The sequence below is a fragment of the Triplophysa rosa genome, linkage group LG18 (genome assembly GCF_024868665.1).
Source record: "Triplophysa rosa linkage group LG18, Trosa_1v2, whole genome shotgun sequence".
NCBI lineage: Eukaryota > Metazoa > Chordata > Actinopteri > Cypriniformes > Nemacheilidae > Triplophysa > Triplophysa rosa.
Genome location: NC_079907.1, coordinates 6,201,812 through 6,217,806, shown reverse-complemented (window position 1 = coordinate 6,217,806; position 15,995 = coordinate 6,201,812). Strand labels below are relative to the sequence as shown.

The window sequence follows — 15,995 nt, the reverse complement described above, 5'->3', positions numbered from 1 at the left end:
ATGATAAAAGAAAACCAAACTTTACTAAAATCATTTATAAAAGGTCTAACTTATTTCCTTGGACTGAACATGTAAAGCACGCGTGACTCTGCTATCGTTTCATGTTTACACTGTATCCTAGTCAACCGTGTGCCACACCAAGAACACCTGAATCATTCCACCGATCAGACGCAGCCTATTGGCTCAAAACCACTGTCATCCTCACCATTAAAAGTGTTGACCTCCACTACCATTTTTCCTTTTCTCTGATTCGCTGTCCACTCGAGCTGTGTAGGAGGGTGCTGCCTACAGGCAGGAGCGGGAAGCTGGAGGGAGGTGAGCAGCTTGTGCTGGCACAAAGACCGGTACTCTCCTGGACCCCGATCTGACACATACCTATCAAACACAAAACAGTTTACATCTGTCTGATCTGAGAATTAAAATCCATTTATTTATGGTGCCTTTACGTGCATCAGGTTTGATATACTTGAGCAAAGGTTTTTCCTGGGCTGGAGAGGGTGTGAAGGCACTCAGACAGCACGCCAGAAGCAACCAGCCTCGCAGGGCGCTCTCCTCTCTCTCCCCGTCCCAGGTGTGGTACACCAGTTGAGCTAAAACCTCGTCTCTGATGTTGGTCTGAGATTGGCTCTTTTCCACAATGTAGTTTCCCAACATCTGCTCTTGCCAGCCAGTCAGATCTGAGTCCCCAGTGAAACGCAGGATCTAAAATACACAAAACAAGAAAGCTGTTACAGCGATAAGTCGCTTTCAAAATGTTCGCCACCCAACTTTTTTTAAAGACCAAACATCCAATACAATCATTAAATCAATGGTATATGTTTTAGGCATCTCACTGACCAGTTTGTAGATTTCTAAAGCAGTTCGGGCATCCTCGGGGTCCAGAGAGGTCAAAGGTCTATGAAGCGGGTAACCCTTTGGTTGGCACCATCCGTCCTGGAAGAAAGAAAACAGATCACACATCAAATGCACGAAATTGATTTTCTTCAATGAAAATAAATTTGTTCAATGGATGCTTTAAAAAACCTTGATGGTAATGTATACCTTCAAGACTGTGTTGGCATATTTAGAAAAAGGATGGTTGTCGATGCCTAGAGGAAGTGAGAGGCTGTGTTCTGATTTGACCTGTGGCAGAGCCACTTCAGTGACCCCTGATCCTTGTGGTCGTCCTGCAAGGCATCATGGAAAAATGTAGTGAAAAGAAACACTGCATAATGAATAAAGCTTTGTTTATCCATGCAGATGAAATAGTCTTTAACCTAAAGTAAAACATTTTTAAAAAGTTATATATAGAGAGACAGTTATATAAATATATTCCTTTATTATTTTATTTATATACTTTATAATGTATTATTGTTGTTTTTTAACATGTGCATTGGTAATACTAGTATTAACGAGTAAAACTTTGTAAATAAGTATTTTTCTATAATATAATAATAATTAAACCATGCCAATAAATCTATTTGAAAATCTTGATAGATTTAAACTTGAAGCTCTGACCTGCTGCGCTGCGTAATCTGGCCGACAGTTCGGCCGGGATCTCCAATATTCCCACATCCTTTTGAAAACATATAATAATTATTAGTTTTTGAGAGGTGAACATCAAAATTAAAGTTTAACCATTTCAAGCAAAAATTCAGTTCATGACAACCTCAGTCAGGCTGTTTTGTGTGGTGTTATTCGTATTAGGGAGTGCAGAACAAGAACTTTAGATGTCCACTGTAGTGACCTCTATGTGTGAAAGGGTTAACTTGAAGTTGTTAGATACAGGGAAAAAAAGCAATCTTACCGTGTAGTACAAAAAAAAACATCAACACAACTACCAGAAAAACAAAAGCAAGAAAAAGAATGAGAAACAGTAAGAAACTTAGGGTGTCTCACCATCTCTGTAGATGTAGGTTTTTCTACTTGTGTCACACTGGTTCTAGCTGTATGTTCCTAATTAAAACAAAATGCAAGAACAATCTTACATTATAAAATGCAATGTTTTTAACAGTACCTTCTGTCTAATCACATATTTGCTTTATACTCTCATGACTAAACAATGGAATATTTATGTTGTAAGAGACTATCCCATTCGTTTGTCCTTTTACCTGTCCATGGCATCGTATGAAAGGTAAACAGAACTATTCTTAGTTGCTGGGTGCCTTTTATATCCCACGAAGACCCTCCCTCGACTTGCTCCTCCCCAAACCCATCCCTAACGCTTTATCTTATCGTTTATTGCTCATTTCATTTAACTGCATTAATCACATTTCTGTCTGGTGCTGAAATAACCCCAGTGAACAGAAGGAAATCTGTCATTTTTTTTCAATCAGATATTTTTCCTGTCTGCATGACATTAACGCATTTTAAATCAAACAGACCCACACAAAGCTGCTCAACCCATTGAATGCATTTCCAGGATCACATCTCAAACCAGTCTCACCACTTAAAAATATTACAATCACTTTAACAGTAGACTATTTGACAGCTCAGGAGGGCAGAGTCCAAACTGCATAAACAATGGCAGGAAACAAGAGCCCAAAAAATGAAAGTATCTGGTTATGAAACTTAGTGGATCATTTAAACATGACAAGCTACCAGTCAAACATTTGAACACACTGAATTTATGTATGGAAGATTGATCTATAGCATGCTTCGATGCTTGAAAATGAACAAAATTGTAGACAAAAATTGTGTTTTGTTGATTAGATAAAGAAGTTTAAACAGCCAGAAAGTGTTCAGCAAACATGAAACTATAATACTGTTTAGTGATACTTCACCCAAAAAAGAAATTTTTGTCATCTTTTACTTAGCTTCGAGTTGTTCCAAATCTGTATAAATGTCTTTGTTCTGATGAACACGGAGAAAGATATTTGGAAGAATGCTTATAACCAGACAGATTCCCCCCCCCCATAAGTAAGTAAATGATGACAGAATTTTCATTTTTGGGTGAAGTATCCCTTTAAAAAGTATGCAGTATGTAAAAACGTATTTATATCAATTAAATACAAATTTGGGGTCAATATAAAAATTCTGTTCTTTTACTGTGCAGTTACATTACTGTAATTCTGAAATGTCAAAAATAAATAGAATAACAAACAGAATGTATCCATATGCATACATTTGACCGATACGGTATACAATACAATACAATATAAACCAAAACAAGATCTGAATAAGAAAACCTTTAGCAAACATTATTTGACATATACCTTGTTTACTGAAATCATGACATTTGCTTCCCCTAAATACTGTATTTTTAACCATTGGGTCATGTGCAAAATGGATAAATGAAATTAAACATTACCTACCTAGGATGATATTAACACAAATACAGCCCCATAGAAGTTATTTACCAGCAACATAAACGTACATATCCTCACATAAAACAGCAGGATTTGAAATCCAAGAGAGAGAGAGAGAGAGAGAGAGAGAGAGAGAGAGAGAGAGAGACTGGGGCAATCAAGGGCTGGTGGGATCAAAGATAAAAGAGCAGGTAAGAGGGTGGAGCTCACCTCACCCAACTAGACATGTGTTACATTTATACACTCTGTGACGCACCATAACTGTGTTTTAGTCTTTTTACTACAAAAGGACGAAGAACTAAACTGAGCGGTCAGATAATTCATTTGACATAAAACTTTAGTGGAACAGTAACATTAAAAAATGATGCTTGATACTGTGGTGTTTTTCCTATAGAGGTTTTTGTCATGTAATAGGAAACAAAAAGTAAAATTTTAAGAGGCGTAAACTGAATTCCACCTCATAAATTCACTAAGTGCGCAAACGGGTCCAAAGTCCTTTCAAAGAAGGATATAAATACATACATAATATATAAAGACTCATAACTTGTGATGTAAGCTTACACTCTGATCTTACACATAATATTTATGACATGAATAAAGCCCAAGCAGTGATTGACACATGGATCCTTAACAGTTTATTGTAGTCTAAAATGAAATTCACACATTTTAGTTTTAAGTGTCTGCATACTTTCTGGGACAATTGTATGATTTATTCAATAACTATTTGATAAAATGGCAGGAGTGGGGCTGAAATTTACTGCATCATACATCATATTTGTAAAGAAGCTGTCTTGGTTGCCTTGCAATTTGCATATATTTGTATATGTGAAAAAAACAGAAGGAGGTATAAAGACTCTCACCCGCCATTGACGTCTTTTGATCGTGTTTCTTGTTATCATCATGGTTGCCCAGAATTGAGTGAAGGATTGCTTCAGTTTCTTGTAGTACTTCCTGTAACCAAAAGAGGGCAACATTCATTTCATTTATCATCTCAAATTCACAATTCTCTGCATATTCTATGCACATACCTGGCCTGGTGTCCCCTGATATGGGACTGAATGACAATAGCTTTCTGCTTAAAGAAACGAAAGTTGCGTCTGCAGATAAAGCCTCGAATGTTCCTCTGAATGGTCACTGCGGCCCATGTTTGTGTACTGCTCCATTTATCTTCCACCCGCTGGTATAGAATCTCCTTCATAAATACCTGAATTGTAGGAAAATCACTTGTGGGTGGGATCGGCACAGAGAAGCTTTAAATAACCCTTAATATACTATTAATGTACCTTAGTAAGTCCTAGCTGGTACTGGCTCTCCTCTGCTCCTACTGTCTCCAGCAAACTCATCACCTGCTCTTCACAGGTCAAGTGTGCGGGCTTTTGGGCTAATAACACACCGTACCTTGAATAAGACAGAAATAGACTAAACCTATAACCGAGCTATACATTGTACATTTTTTACAAGAAAGAGAAGGTTTGGTTTAATAACCAGGGTGAAAACTACATTTTTCTCATATTGCTAAGGTGGTTGTTTGGACGTTGCTATTCAGTTGCTGATGTGTTGTAAATGGGTTTAAAGGGATACTTCACCCAAAAATGAAAATTCTGTCATCATTTATTCACATTTATTCCCCCCAGCCCCCCCCATCCCCCCCAGTAGTAAAAAATACTTTATCGCTTTTTGTTCTGTTAAACACAAAAGAAGTCATTTTGAAGAATGTAGGACAGCAACCAGTTCTGGGCACTTTTGACTATCATTGTATTTTTTCCAACTACGGTAGTCAATGGGAGGGGGGGGCAAAATCTGTCTTGTTATAAGCATTCTTCCAAATATCTTTTATTATCTTTTAAGACATTTATAAAGATTTGGAACAACTCGAAGGTGAGTAATTGATGACAGAATTTTCATTTTTGGGTGAAGTATCCCTTTAAAGTGGATTGCTTGGTGGTTGCTAAGGTGTTCTTTATAAGTCCATGGGCGAGATGCAACACATGGCTTTAATATATCTATTTAATACATTTTCTCACATGTTTGATTAGTAAATAGTATAGAAAATAGTAAATCTAATTGCCTATTAAGATAATAGTATTAACGTCTGCTGATAGATGAGTTAGTGATTTGTTCAAGTATGAGCAAAATTTAAACTCATGTTTGTACCTCTCCATGAACAGATTGAAGGGAATGCGAATAGGAAATCCTTCTTTCCGAATGTGAATGGTCTCCAGTATTCCTCCATGCCTTAGCTGTGTAGTTACATAATCTACATCAAATATTCCTGGAATCTGAAACAACACAAACACACCAAACCTTGAACTAGAGAATGTCCATAAAAAAGAATATAAAAAATGTTTATATTTATCTAATGAAGTTACCTTAACAAAGTTTGGCTTGAAACAACGTATAAATGTAGTTTTAGACCTGAAATATAGAAGGAATTAATAATCAGTTCATGTCCTCACAAGTCTGTACATTCATAAGATTGTACAAGAATTCTTTTATATTTACATAAAATGTGATATTAGATGTTAGATAAAGGAACAGTTCACCCGAAAATGTAAATTCTCTTTATTTACTCACCCTCAAGTTGTTCCAAATTTCTTTTTCCTGAACACAGAGAGAGATATTTGGAAGAATGCTTGTAACCAAACAGTTCTTGGCCACCAGTGACTGCCACAGTAGGAAACATTTCTTTAGAATTTTTTTTGTTCTGTTGAACACAAAAGAACATACTTTGAAGAATGTAGGAAAGCAAACAGTTCTGGGGCACTTTGAATGACCATTGTCATTTTTTCTTCTATGGTAGTCAATGGTGGCCAAGAACTGTTTGGCTACAAGCATTCTTCCAAATATCTTTCTCTGTGTTCATCATAACAATTACATTTATTCAGATTTGGAACAACTCAAGGGTGAGTAAATCGTCGCCTTAGAATTATAAGGTTCTATCTGACATTTTGGTCAAAATTGAGTTATTCACATATTCTTATTCTGAATATCATAGAGACCTGGGTATGAGCTCACCATGCCAGAGTAAATATCGCAATACCTTTTTTTTTTATTTATTTTTTTTTTTTTTTTTTAATTTTTTTTTTTTTTTTTTCTTTTTTTTTTTTATTTGTGTTTTTTTTGTTTTTTTTTAAGAAAACAAAAAGGTTCTATCTACAAAATCGAATTATAATTTGGTGCTATAAGGTTCTATCTGCGAGGCTATCAGCACTTTGAATGTACACAAAAGGACCAATCAGGATCAGCTTTATTTGTCATGTGACCGGACTCCTCAATGACAGGGGAATGTCTGAGGAAACAGTGCCACACAACACAATGTTTTATTGATACTCTTGTCAAGGAGAGCAGCTCAAACTACAGTATTTTTTGTTTTGTTTTAGGTCTTGTTGAGGAGATTATTTTTTTATATTTATATACACAACACTAGCCAGCAGCGCTAGCTTCCTAATACCTGTGTTTACATAGACTCTCATAATGCAATTAATCAAATAGTCAACAACGTGAAGAGTCTTAATTACAACAATAAGCATTATTATGTTATTTCAGCCATACTCGTCTCTAAAAAGTAATTTTACCTGTCCCACCTACTGTGCATAAAACATTTAGATACAACAATTACCACAGCCTTTTATGCTTAACTGGAGGGTGAACTGCCCTTTAAGTGTTATTTGTTGACCTCTCTAAACGGTTGGTGAGCTCTGTAAGTGACTGCTGGAAGTGAGAAGCCACAGTTGTCATCTGACTGCGTCCTCTTGCTCTTCCTAGCTCTTTCTGCTGGATGTAATGCTCCTGTACCTTTCGGAAGAGACCCGACACCATCTACACACAAGATAAAACACAATCCTCCTTTAAAACTTAATGGGACTTAAAGCTTGCAAATGATATCTGTTGTTAATCACATCTTTGTTGTGTTTGGGTGACAAGACAGTCTCATAAATATATAATACTGCAAACTATATTGTGTTTCTTTGCAACCCTGACCTATCGAAAATCACTGAGGACAGTGTGATGTGCATTTTCATGAGCAATGTTGAGATTCATTTACGTACCTGTAACCTACTGTGAGCGAAAAGCTCTAATACTTCAGGCCGAAACTGGTCGTGATTTTTGTTTAGAAAGTTATGAACCTGGTGAAATAAAACAAATTTTAGCCACACAAGCACAGAGGACCGTCTAAATATTAAATCTATAAATGATTCCCTCGCAAACATTAAAAAGTTGAAACTGTCAGAACCATGACATGGCATGGTTTTTGAAGCGATTCTCTTGAATAAGCAATTTTGTGAATGCTCAAGTAAAGCTTGGCTGCTTGCCTGATACGTGACAGCACCGGCATAGTGATATATTGTGAACACCGGCAGAGGAATTTTGGGTTTGGAGTAGAGGGGACTGTTGCCATGGTGATAGTGGCATTTTTGCAAGAATGTATGGTCTGTGGCCTGAAAAAGAGAATAAAGGAGTGAGAGGCATAGAAAAAAGATTAAGACTGCCCATAAATCCATGTGTAGAATAGACTCATTTGCATTTGAAACAAGATTGAGGAAACTGAGGTTTTATGATATTGAAACAAAATGAGTGATTTTAAACGGGATACTTCTAAATCCATCACTGAGCTGTAGCCTAGAAGTGCAGGTGGTGAATCACTGAAATTATTCATTTGACTAATTTATGTACTTATTTGTTTTGTTTACTGTAGGTTTTAAAGCTAAAATGTTTCGTTACTTGAGGAAGGCAGGTTTGATCATCCAGGATGCGAAGGATTCCATACGGCCGTGCTGAGATGAGATCGAGACAGCCATGAGATGTTTCCAGTGTTATTGGATACCACCGGATCTGCTCTGCACTATATTCCTCCTAATATAAACACATACATAACCAACACAAACAGTGTCAACACTGCAAAAAATCCTGTTATAAAATATAAATTTCTGGCAGCTGGGGCGTTTTACTTGTAAATTTGCAGTCTTTTTTGTAATTTGATATTTTTGAATGTATTTCAAAGATATGTGAAAAAAATCTGTAAAAAAAATAGTAAATAGTGTAAAATTGCAGTTTTTACATTATACATGAAAAATCTCTAAAAAATAACCGTAAAACTCTGTAAAAAAAAAAAGAGTGATTGAATCATTCAATGTATATATAAAATATAGAATTATATCTTGTTAATATACAGAATATCTATATTACAAAAAAATTAAAAATAAACACTTGGTTCCAATATATGGAAATGCATTATTTAACATATTACATGATATTTTCCAGTATTTCCCCATGTTTTTCTGTATAGTAAGGGTTCTGAATACACACGCTGACCTGCTCTTGTGCCACAAGGGCTTTGTTCACAAACTGTTGCAGCTGCTCGTTGGCATAGTTTATACACAGCTGCTCAAAACTGTTCACACTCAGGTCCTGTAACAAAAATACATTCAGTTCTTACAGACTTCATACAAAGGTAGAATGAAGTGTCACTGTGTGCACAACCGTGGTTCAGCTAAACATTGTAGTACTTTAAGGTCAAAATGAGGACGCAAATACCTCAAAGCCATATATGTCCACAATTCCAACAGTGCTGTCCATCTCTGTGGGCATCAACCACTCATTGATGCGTTCAAGTATCCAGTCAAACAGAACAGAGTACAGCGTCTTGGCAATAGCATCTCTACAACAAGAGCAATGTGTCAGTATGCCACAAGCTTTGTGCTCTGGTTATCTCACTGAAAAATCATTATGAGACCAGTCAATTTAATAATATAGAAATAGCTCCCTCATTAATGACAATTCTGTCATCATTTACTCATCCTCGTGTCATTCATTCCAAACCTCTATGACTTTCTTTTGTCTGCTGAACACAAATGGAGATATTTTGAAGAAACATTTCTCAAAATATCTTCTTTTGTGTTTCACAGAAGAAAGAGTCATATACAGGTTTTAAACGACATGAAGGTGAATAAATGATGACAGAATTTTTCTTATTCATTTGTCTGACCTGGATTCAATGGCACTTTCCACAGACAGGGGGCAGTAGATCCTGTCATATATTGTTTCCTGTGGAAACAGAGGACTCGCAGCTTTTTAGGAGATACCTCTGTTATATAATTCAGAAAACAGATGAATGTGGGACACTGTGTGTGTATTTAAGATTCTTACTGTCACTCTGTGAGTGATGACGGTCTGTAAGGCCTCAGCGGACACCTGCAAAAGATTCCCAACTCTCCGAGCTTCGGCTTCACTAAAAATACGGGCCACCTCGAACGACTCACTCTAATTTAGTCAGGAGATCAAATTTTATTTATAGTAAGTTGCTCTTTCATATCTCAGCAAAGTTTATTTAAAGTTGTTTACAAAATTCCCCAGGAGAAATAAAACAGACACATGACATAATTGTTAATTGTTAAGCTTTCCTGTAGCTCAGTGGTAAGAGCGCAAGGTTGTGGGTTCGATCCCAGGGGATTGCACATACCTATGTATAAATGTATAGGATAATGCAATGTAAGTCGCTTTGGATAAAGGTGTCTGCCAAATGCGTAAATATAAATGTTAATTTTGGTCCGCAGCTGCAACATTAAAGGGGGGTAGTTCACCATAAAATTTAAATTGTTTTATTTACTCGCCCTTATGTCATTTCAAACCTGTATGTCTTTCTTTCTTCTGCAGAACACAAAAGAAGATATTTTGAAGAATGTTGGTAGCCAAACAACACTGACCCCTTTGAACTCCATTGTATTACTGTCAGGTTTACGTCTCAGTGGTTTAGGACACAAAACCACTGAGACGTTTCTCAAAATATTTTCTTTTGTGCTCCACAAATGAAAAGCAAATACAGGTTTTAAACAACTTGAGGGTGAATAAATAATGAACGATTTTTCATTTTTAGGTAAACTATCCCTTTAATGTTGAGTGAATATAGTATTATACTATCTGATGAATTGAAAAGAAATCTGACTTGCCATTTTCTCACTTCTCATTGTTCCTCTATGGACAAGCTAAAAATGACCATGAGCAGCATACATACCTCATAGGAGCTGAAGCAAATGTTGCCCAGTTGTAGGATAGATGACAGAATGGCCCAAATGTTTGCAAGTTGATCTGCATGTAAACCAATTGTCTCCAAGCAGTGGACCAAGAGCTGGAAGTCTTGATTGTCATGCTTCCCTTTTAGTTCACACGCCCTACCCTGAACAAAACACGTAAAACCGGAAAATTAGAAAAACAACACATATCATAAAACAGCAGGCTTTACACGCGTTCTAGCTAAACCTGGTTGAGGTAGAAGTAGGTCTCAGCTCCTTGTAGGTAAAGATCCTGCTTGTCCCACTCTTTCAATCCAGCCAACAGTTCATAAAATACATGGTAGTTTCTCTCTTCCTTCGCCTACAAGAACAGAAATGCATTCACTCACATTTCTAATGCGACACATTTGTTCAGTTGTTTATTACAGAATGAACTTAATTCATATGTCAGACACCAAAGCACAAACTAAAAAAGTAAACACTGAACCTGGAAGACAACTCGCGATTTTTCAAGGAGATATTTCGACAGAGAAGTGCCGACAACAACACCGCTGAGAAGAGAAAGATCATTTAAGGAAATCATGTTATGGTCATTTAATGGTGCTGGCCCTTTAAATCAGAGTTATGAAACGCAGTTGGCTTACTGTCGTATATGGATGTGCAGGTACTTTCCAAATCGACTGGAGTTGTTGTTAAGGATGGTCTTGGCGTTACCAAAACTCTCAAGAATGGGCAGAACATCCATTGGCTGATGAGAAGGTGACATATCAGAGGTTTTGTATCAAAACATTACAAAAACCATATGGTTTGACAAACTTTACCTGTCGTAATTTATCATTTCTGCCCTGATACATGGAACTCAGGTAGTGGACGATGAGCTTGGCAGCTTCTGTCTTTCCTGATCCACTCTGACCACTGTTTAGATAGCAAATGATAGAAGATCATTCATATCCATTTTAATTATATTCACATTCATGCATATACAGCAGAGGATAAAATAAAGAGCCATTTTTTCTAAATATACTATGGGTATGTGTTTTGATAAAAAGATCAGTTTTGTTTCATTCTGTGAACTACTAACAATATTTCTCTCAAATAAAAAAAAAATGTTTGCATTTATTTGCAGAAAATGAAAACTGGAGAAACTGGTCAAAATAACAGAAAAAAATGCTGTGTATTTTTTAGACCTCAAATACTGCACACTAAAGTTCATATTCACTTTTAACCAATATGACAGTCATATTTGTACACATAGGAAGAGCTTAAAAGTATTTTTTATGTGATAACCTGTATTTTTATTACAGTTTTCATGTGTCTTGTCATGCTGTCAGTCTTTCACATTGCTGTTGGATGACTTTATGTCACTCCTAAGGTTTGATTTTGTTGAAAATCAACAGACAATGGACCGAAATGACCACAATACATATAGAAATGCTGATGAAATGGAAATTTGCAATGGTCTCTTATTTTTTCCGTGGCTGTATTTATGCATTCAATATGTAAATGTAAAATACCCATAATCCTCCTCACTTTATGATAATGCAGTGCTCCTGGGTTGTATTCTGAGATTGGCAAAAGGCAACATCTGCCATGGCATAAATATGGCTGCAGACACCGCAGATGGCATTAGCATTGAAAATACACATAATTTACTACTAATATGACCATAACGATCTTAACTAAACTCTTTTGAAATCAATCTTTGAAAGTAGCCTACTCACGGTGGATTATTGTGCTTCTCTTTACCCTGGTACTGCTGTCTATGCTCCTCGGTGTAAATACTGAGAGGTTTAAAGGGGTTGATGGACAGCAGCATATTTCCAATATACGTCTGTTGATTTTAACAAAGTGAGAAAGACACCTGAAAAGTCAAGACTAGTGGGACAATACAATCAACAAATACACCAGAGTAAGGATGGCTTACGGACCGAACCAGTGAATGCCAGGGGCCTTAGACTATGACTTGAAAAAAACGAAAATTCTGTCATCATTTACTCACCCTCATGTCATTCCAAACACTCCAGACTTTCTTTCAAGAAGATATTTTAAAGAATGTTGGTAACCAAACAACATTGGCCCCCATTGACTTCCATTGTATAGACTCAAAATATCTTCATCTGTTCCATAGAAGAAAGAGCCACATACAGGTTTTGAATGGCATAAGGGTGAATAAATGATGACAGAACTGTTATTTTTAGGTAAACTCTCCCTTTAACAGAAGGCCCTCTGTTGTCTGCATAAATAAGAAGTGTCATCAGTGATTTCACTTTATTTTGTTGTGACAAAATGTATTGCTATATAGACATTTCATATCACAAATGTAACCAGAGGAGGCTTCTGTAGAAGTCATGTCACCATAATTCATGTGACACATTTACAAAGATACGTACATAAATGCCGTCGCGATGAAAGCGCTTCTTCAGATTCAGCAGAACTGAACTCTCAGACACCTCTCTGAAACAACGTGAAGTTTGGTTAAAGCAAAGCTTTTAAGTCAAAACTCAAGATGATATATGATTTGTCAGTGTTTGTCAATCTTAATTCAATTCTGACTAGAAACTATTGTAAATGACAAGGTGCGAAAACACATTTGTACACAGCCAAACGGTTCCTCTGGCCTGTGTGATGTATTCAGTGTCTGTGTGAGAATGTGTGTATCAGGTGATGAATGTGATGACTCACTCCAGCTGTGCCAAATCTTCCACCTCATCCACCTCCACAACTTCATTGCTTCCTGGCATTATTACCTGAAACCCAAAGAAGGGTCAGTCACGAGACCCCCCATTCTTAACACCCACACTTGAACCCACTACAACCCCAGCTCTTCGGTAGTGCCCACAAAAATGACGAGTTCAGAATTTTATTACAATCCAGTGAAAATGCACGTTTCATACCTGAGTGCTGTTAAGTCTCTCCTCCAGCATGTTCTGAGTTGGATCCTCTGATTCCCATGGGCCTCTGGCGTTGTGGACCGGAATGGTGTGTGCATGTTCGTCATCCTGATACACCGTCCATTTGGTGAGCTTCTCTACTGTCTGATGTGGCAGGAGGTTCTCCGGACGCATCCAGTCTTGAGGATCCCCGTACATCTGGCCCCTTTGAGCCCAGTGTAGCTCCACAGCGGAGGGCAGAAGACCATTCCCTATCAATTCCGCTACCTCTCGATCCACATCCTCCTCAAAAGAAGCTTGTCTTTCTCCGTTTCTCCACGTCTCGGCTTCGGTTGACTGGTGTGCGTTCCTCCGATTCATCTCCGCTTCTCTACTCTGTCCAATGCTTCCACCACCGTTAAGCAACGTTTTCGACATAGACAGCTTGGTGAAATTCAGTTGTGATTCTCCAAGTTTGCCCTTGGCTGCTTGCAGTACACTTGTACCATCTTTAATGCCTGTTAATGGCTTTTTGTTGTCAGCTTTGAGCTCAGACTCCCTATCGTTTGTTTGAGTCTTCAGAATGATGTCTTTGTCACCGTCTTGTGGGATTTTCTTGATGGACCTTAGCAGGCTCAAGTCTGGCTTTACGGGAAGAACCAGGCGAGCTCCAGGCTTTGGTGGTTTACGTTCGGTGGTAGTAGTGTTTTCCATGCCTGTGCTAGTGGATGTAACAGTGGCTTCTGTTGTCTTGCCGATTTTGTTCATCCGGGGCAACACTATTGCATATTTGGCATCTCCCGAGTTGACCTTTTCTTCTAAGTCTTGTGAAGATGTACAAGGGTCGTTGCATAAATCGTCTTGGGGATCAGCAGGGGCGTCCTGGGGTTTCGACGTCTCCACCTTTGAATCATCTGAAGTTCCAGTTTTCTTTGCCATTTTCATGACCATCTTGTGTCGGATAAGGTTCTTTTTTGACTTTGTGCTGCTACTCTTTTTCTTCACTACCAAAGCAGGAAGCCATTTTGAAACCCCAATTGCTTGGGAGACTGCGGATAACTTTCTTCGAACGTGGATGCTTTTTGGCATCTTCTGTTGAATCCATCCCGAGATACGACGCAAGGTCGCCATGCCTCTTTTGCGGGCTATCAGACTCTCTGTTGATTTTGAGGGCATCTGCTCTTCGAGCTCAGTTGTCTCTATCTCTTGTTTTTGCTCTTCAACAATTTCCTTTTCAGTGTCTTTTGGAGGTTCCTTTTTGCCGTTCTTATTTTTGTCATCTTTTCCTTTGCCTTTCATTGTGAACAGCATACGAGACTCTCTGTTCAACAATCCTTTGCGCCCTTTTGTAGCGGCTGTTGTCTGATCTTCCTGTTGATCCTCCTCGGTCTTATTCAAAGCCTTTGTTTTACTTGCCAACTGCAGAATTTGAGATTTACCTTTTGCCGTTCCGCTTTTGGAGAAAGACATTCCTTTAAGCTGCACCCCTTCTGGAGGACCTGCTTTAGGTTCCTCTCTTTTGGAAGGCCTCTTCTTTTGCAGTATCTTGGATTTCAACATCTTTTTCTGACCTTGGAAGTGAGCAGACAGGTTTAGCGATCCTGGTTTCATCAATGAACCGACTGTCTCGTCCTGTGCGCTCTCTTGTCCGGTATCGCTCAGCACCTCCTCAGAGTCGACCTCTTCTGTGCTGCTAGCAGTTTCTTCCTCAGGTTCTTCTTTAACTTTGCTTTCCGGGGGTTCATTATTGTTCTCATTTATTTCACTTTCTTCCTCTTCTTTTTCTTCTTCTTCTGTTTTCTTGTCTGTATCTAAGAGTTCTTCCTCACTGCTTACTGCACTTACTTCGGTCTCAGCCGTCTCTTCCACACGCTCTGGCTCCTCCTCCTTGTCATCTGTAGCTTCTTCTTGACTCTTTTGTTCTGAGCACTCTGCTTTCTCACCCTCTGAATCATCTTCTTCTTTATCCACTACTTTACCACTTCTCTTTCTCACACCTTTAGCTGGAGATTTGTTCCGAGTCTTGGCTGTAATTTTTTTCTGCTCAGGTTTGGATTTTCCAGCCTTTCCAGCCCTTCCTCTACCTGTAATGCCATTTGTTGTCACCTTAGCAGGTATAGTTTTGCCGTTCTGCTTTCTCCTGGCGATTTGCCTGGAGGTCTCTATCTCTTCATCTTCCGATGCCTCAGCTTGCTCCTCTTTTCCTTCATCTTTTTTAGTCTTTTCTTTAGCAGCTGTCTCTTCCTTTTTACCTTTTCCGCTCTCAGTTTTTGTGAGGTTTTGGGATGCTGTCTTGACTCCTTTTTTGGGGGAAACTTGTTCTTGTTTCTCTGTCTTTCCAGCGACCTTCTTTCCTCCTCTAGCTCTGCTGGGGGGTTTGGCGGGAGGCATGATTCAGGGTCACCGTGTCCTCACAGGTCCTCTTTCTTAGTTCTTTTTACAAATGTCAAGACATTTTCCTAATCATTGTAACACATAAATAGGAAAATATTAAAATCATAATGTTTCTAAATGGCTTTACAAATAATGCTGAACTCTTGGATCTTTCTTTCTCACAATTTATTTGCAAAACTTTCACAAATTTTTTTAACCTTGTGCTGGTCTAGTGAAACAAATTCGGTGACCTAAACTACCAGGGGTATAAGATCAAATATCACATCTTTCAACTGAAGTGCAAGGTGTACCTGACCTAAAAGTCACTATTAGGACCAAGTTTCAGGTGTTCACTCTAAATGATACCGATCAGAGATGTGACTTTAGATCAACAAAGTTCAAGCATCTTTAAACTTGTCACTAAATTACTTAAGTTTGCAATTTTATGCAAAGCT

General features: G+C 38.0%; 1 protein-coding gene across 1 annotated transcript in view; it reads right to left on the bottom strand.

Annotated features, from left to right (window-relative positions):
• The window catches only part of myo15b (myosin XVB), a 29,551-nt gene that overhangs the window by 13,241 nt on the left and 315 nt on the right, over positions 1-15,995 (bottom strand). Inside the window, exons 2-30 of the mRNA XM_057359336.1 lie at positions 13,192-15,626; positions 12,980-13,044; positions 12,688-12,751; positions 12,019-12,128; positions 11,828-11,902; positions 11,119-11,212; positions 10,942-11,045; positions 10,785-10,848; positions 10,545-10,658; positions 10,300-10,461; positions 9,435-9,548; positions 9,274-9,332; positions 8,823-8,946; positions 8,601-8,696; positions 8,010-8,141; positions 7,601-7,726; positions 7,337-7,414; positions 6,964-7,106; positions 5,657-5,702; positions 5,442-5,566; positions 4,571-4,685; positions 4,316-4,491; positions 4,148-4,238; positions 1,879-1,935; positions 1,498-1,555; positions 1,042-1,166; positions 838-933; positions 467-702; positions 206-375 (exon numbers count right to left, since the gene is read on the bottom strand). Coding sequence (XP_057215319.1) covers positions 206-375; positions 467-702; positions 838-933; positions 1,042-1,166; positions 1,498-1,555; positions 1,879-1,935; positions 4,148-4,238; positions 4,316-4,491; positions 4,571-4,685; positions 5,442-5,566; positions 5,657-5,702; positions 6,964-7,106; positions 7,337-7,414; positions 7,601-7,726; positions 8,010-8,141; positions 8,601-8,696; positions 8,823-8,946; positions 9,274-9,332; positions 9,435-9,548; positions 10,300-10,461; positions 10,545-10,658; positions 10,785-10,848; positions 10,942-11,045; positions 11,119-11,212; positions 11,828-11,902; positions 12,019-12,128; positions 12,688-12,751; positions 12,980-13,044; positions 13,192-15,558 — 5,386 coding nt within the window. The 5' untranslated portion in view covers positions 15,559-15,626. The remainder of the gene's footprint in view (positions 1-205; positions 376-466; positions 703-837; positions 934-1,041; positions 1,167-1,497; positions 1,556-1,878; positions 1,936-4,147; positions 4,239-4,315; positions 4,492-4,570; positions 4,686-5,441; positions 5,567-5,656; positions 5,703-6,963; positions 7,107-7,336; positions 7,415-7,600; positions 7,727-8,009; positions 8,142-8,600; positions 8,697-8,822; positions 8,947-9,273; positions 9,333-9,434; positions 9,549-10,299; positions 10,462-10,544; positions 10,659-10,784; positions 10,849-10,941; positions 11,046-11,118; positions 11,213-11,827; positions 11,903-12,018; positions 12,129-12,687; positions 12,752-12,979; positions 13,045-13,191; positions 15,627-15,995) is intronic.